Here is a 4175-nt window from a genome sequence, read left to right on the forward strand (position 1 = left end):
CTTTTTACCCTCACTATTTTCTTCTATTTAAAGCCTGACTTATTTTATTACCTCCATTATCATAATATTATTAAGACACCAAGAAGATCCATTCCATGGCCACGATCATCACAAGCTGCAGGTTTCTTGTAATTTCTTTGATCATCGCCTTATCACTCCTCAACGATCAAACCGCCACCTTAGTTCTGGCTGATACCCCGGGTAATTCTTAACCTCTATCTTATTTTCAATTCGCGACAATTCATGTAATTACTTGTATTTTATGTATACAGTCCATGATCATGATGCGTTTTGCGACCCAAAGTGTGAAGTGAGGTGCTCCAAGGCAGGGAGGAAGGATAGGTGTCTTAAGTATTGTGGGATATGCTGCAGAGATTGCCAATGTGTTCCTTCAGGAACCTTTGGTAATAAGGATGAGTGCCCTTGTTATAGGGACAAGAAGAACTCCAAGGGACATCCCAAATGCCCTTAACTCCATTTCACCAAAAGGAAAAGAAAAGTGCTTTTAAAATAAATCTATGCATATGTATTATATTTTTGCATATACATGCATCAATGGTTATATTATTAAATGATGTATTTGTGGAATTATTAAAGAATAATAAAATATATATCAATAAGGAGATAAATTTAATTCATTTATCTCTTCTAACTTTTTTTAATTTATTGTAATTGCCTTCTTTTTATTTTTCCAACTTTTAGAATAATTGATTTTTTTTTAAATTATTACAAAAATAAAATGATGTATTAATTTAAAAGTGTTATTATAGTTAGCAACATTTTATGCAATATAGTGTAAAACTTTAATACATTATTATTTTAACTTAGACAAGTATAAATAGAGGTAAGCAAATAGAAAATTTAAATTACCTAACTTATATTTAACCATAAACTAAATTTACTTAATTCATACTTAATTTATTTAGTCTTACTTAACTAATACCAAGAATAAGTTAGTTATGAGTTTAGTAACTCATTTTAAAATAATATTTTTTTTACACCTATACCTAGGTCTCTTGTTTACATTCATACACCTATCTTATTTTCTTTCTTACTTTTACTCTTACTTCATTTTAAACAAATGTGATACCAATTTATTAATATAAAAATAATAGTTTATTAATAATATAAATAGTTTTGAAGTTTTAAATCACAGCTACAATTACCATTTAAAAATAAAATATATGATAGTTTTTGATAAAATTGAAAATTAAGATATGATCAATCTAAATAATTAACTTTGAATAACGAACAATTTAAATATATGTAGATAAAAAAATTAATTAATCAAATAAAATTATTTAAACTTTAAGTATTTAATATCTAGGTTAATTTGATAATATCTATAATTAATATTTTTAAAAAATATTAACATTATTATACACTTATATATTAATTATATTAGTTAATAAATTAAATAAATAAATATAATTCGATATATTGAATATTAAATAAAAATAAAATACTAACATATATTTTTTAAATTGTATAATAAACAATTAATATATATATATATATATATATATACTTTTTTATATATATATATATATATACTTTTATATATATATATATATATATATATATACTTTTATCCCTTTTGATAATTTTACAATCGGTTTAGATCAGTTCAGATCTTCTGCTACCGATTGCCGTGTTCCCCTGTGGCGGACCAATCAGATTGCAGCATTATTAATTTAATAATAAATCAATCTGGGCAGGAGACGGAAGGAGGGAGAATCCGGAATCCGGGTTTAGGCCCGGGTTCACACAAGACGCCGTTAACGGAAGCGCCCGTTAACGCCAGGAAATAATATAATATTCAGATAATACCCAGATAAGATATCTTCGCTCTGATCTACACGCCCGTTGCCATGACCCTCATGTAAACCCCGCATACCCACCCATGAGAAGAACGCCTGCCGTTCGTGAAAATACACTTACACTTCCATGTAAAGACCGAATTGACAGTCAGATTTTCTTTACGTTTATTAAATATTAATTTAATTTATTAAATAACACAGGCAGCGATATAATATTCGCTTCAAGTAATTCAATCTTTTATTTTCTTGGATTTTTTATTTACTTTTTTTATTTAATTTTTTTTTACCTCGAGACTCTCTGGAGCGAAGATATATTTGCTTCAATTAATTTTAATAAAAACCCCATGTAAAACCCCCCTACCCACACATGTAAAGACCGCTTGACTACCATGTAAAGACACTTACCCGTTTATGTGAAGACCAAAATGACATGGATTTTATATTTCCGTTTATTCAATATTAATTCAATTAATTGAAGATGACATGCAGCAACCGAACAAATCTTCGCCTCAATTACCGGCTAGTTATATTTTCCTATTTTTTTTTTATTTCCTTTTTTTTGCCTCGAGACTCTCTGGAGCGAATATATATTTGCTTCAATTCATTCTAATAAAAACCTCATCTAAAACCCCCCTACCCACCCATGTAAAGACCGCTTGACTACCATGTAAAGACACTTACCCGTTTATGTGAAGACCAAAATGACATGGATTTTATATTTCCGTTTATTAAATATTAATTCAATTAATTGAAGATGACATGCAGCAACCGAACAAATCTTCGCCTCGATTACCGGCTATTTTTTTTTTCCTATTTTTTTTTATTTCATTTTTTTTGCCTCGAGACTCTCTGGAGCGAATATATATTTGCTTCAATTCATTCTAATAAAAACCTCATGTAAAACCCCCCTACCCACCCATGAGAAGACCGCTTGACTACCATGTAAAGACACTTACCCGTTTATGTGAAGACCAAAATTACATGGATTTTATATTTCCGTTTATTAAATATTAATTCAATTAATTGAAGATGACATGCAGCAACCGAACAAATCTTCGCCTCAATTACCGGCTATTTTTTTTTTCCTAATTTTTTTTTATTTCCTTTTTTTGGCCTCGAGACTCTCTGGAGCGAAGATATATGTGCTTCAATTCATTCTAATAAAAACCTCATGTAAAACCCCCCTACCCACCCATGAGAAGACCGCTTGACTACCATGTAAAGACACTTACCCGTTCATGTGAAGACCAACATTACATGGATTTTATATTTCCGTTTATTAAATATTAATTCAATTAATTGAAGATGACATGCAGCAACCGAACAAATCTTCGCCTCAATTACCGGCTATTTTTTTTTTCCTATTTTTTTTTATTTAATTTTTTTTGGCTGGAGACCTTCATGAGCGAAGGTATATTTGCTTCAATTAATTCATTACTTTTTTTTATTTATTTAAATTTTTTCGCTGGAAAAGAACATTTGTTCGCCTAGACCATGTTCCATGTAAAATGGATTGAATAGTCGCTTCTCGAGAGAACACTTATTCGCCCCTGGTCCCTGTGTCATGTTACATGGAATGAATAGTCGCTTTTCGAAAGAAGACATGTTCGTCCCGGTTACAATAATATATATACCCCCTAATATGATTATTTTATTATCATTTCCGCCCGATTCATCTCTCTCTCTTCCTGCCTCCTTTTCACGACGATTCGTAACCGGCTCCCCGTCGACCGAACCTGAATCCACATCTTCACGACTCCACAATGGTACGTATTCCTGACTAGTAGCTTTTAATATTTAGGATTATGGAACTACTACACTAGATTCTGTTATGTGATGTTGTTGTCTCTTTAATCTTTAGGAAACCCTACTCTCAAAATGTTACATTGACTGTAAATCAATGTTATTTAGGAAAACTTACCTAGTGTTGTGTTTTGTGATATTATTTCCCTGAAACCCTAGTACATACTCACAAAGACCGTTTTTTTTTTCATGCACGTGCAGGCTGCCTTAGCATCCGTCCAAAACTTTGGCAAAGATTGGATTTTATGCCCAAATCAATTAACAAGTGAAGAGATAGTACTCTTCGTTACATTTCTCCCTTTTTTTTCCATATTGTTTAAGTTTTCATCTTGTTTAACTGAAATATTTATGATTATTCTTAAACAGCACTTGATGCAACAATATGCTAACACATGTGGTGCCACGGTGTCAATGAGGTGGCGAGACGATGTTACCCACGTCATAGCATCCACCGATTCTAATGGTGGATGCGGTCGCACTATCAAAGTATTGAAGGGCATATTGAACGGGAGTTGGATCCTTACCATTGATTGTGAGACTCTGTTATTCTTA

The 4175-nt window shown here is 31.3% G+C and overlaps 1 protein-coding gene across 1 annotated transcript; it reads left to right on the plus strand.

Moving 5' to 3' along the window:
- Positions 1 to 237: 237 nt before the first annotated feature.
- On the plus strand, positions 238 to 472 carry LOC124946184 (peamaclein-like). Its single transcript, XM_047486757.1, has one exon. The coding sequence runs from the start codon at positions 263 to 265 to the stop codon at positions 470 to 472; it is 210 nt and encodes a 69-aa protein (XP_047342713.1). The 5' UTR covers positions 238 to 262.
- Positions 473 to 4175: the final 3703 nt, after the last annotated feature.

The sequence above is a fragment of the Impatiens glandulifera genome, chromosome 1 (genome assembly GCF_907164915.1).
Source record: "Impatiens glandulifera chromosome 1, dImpGla2.1, whole genome shotgun sequence".
NCBI classification, from domain to species: Eukaryota; Viridiplantae; Streptophyta; class Magnoliopsida; order Ericales; family Balsaminaceae; genus Impatiens; species Impatiens glandulifera.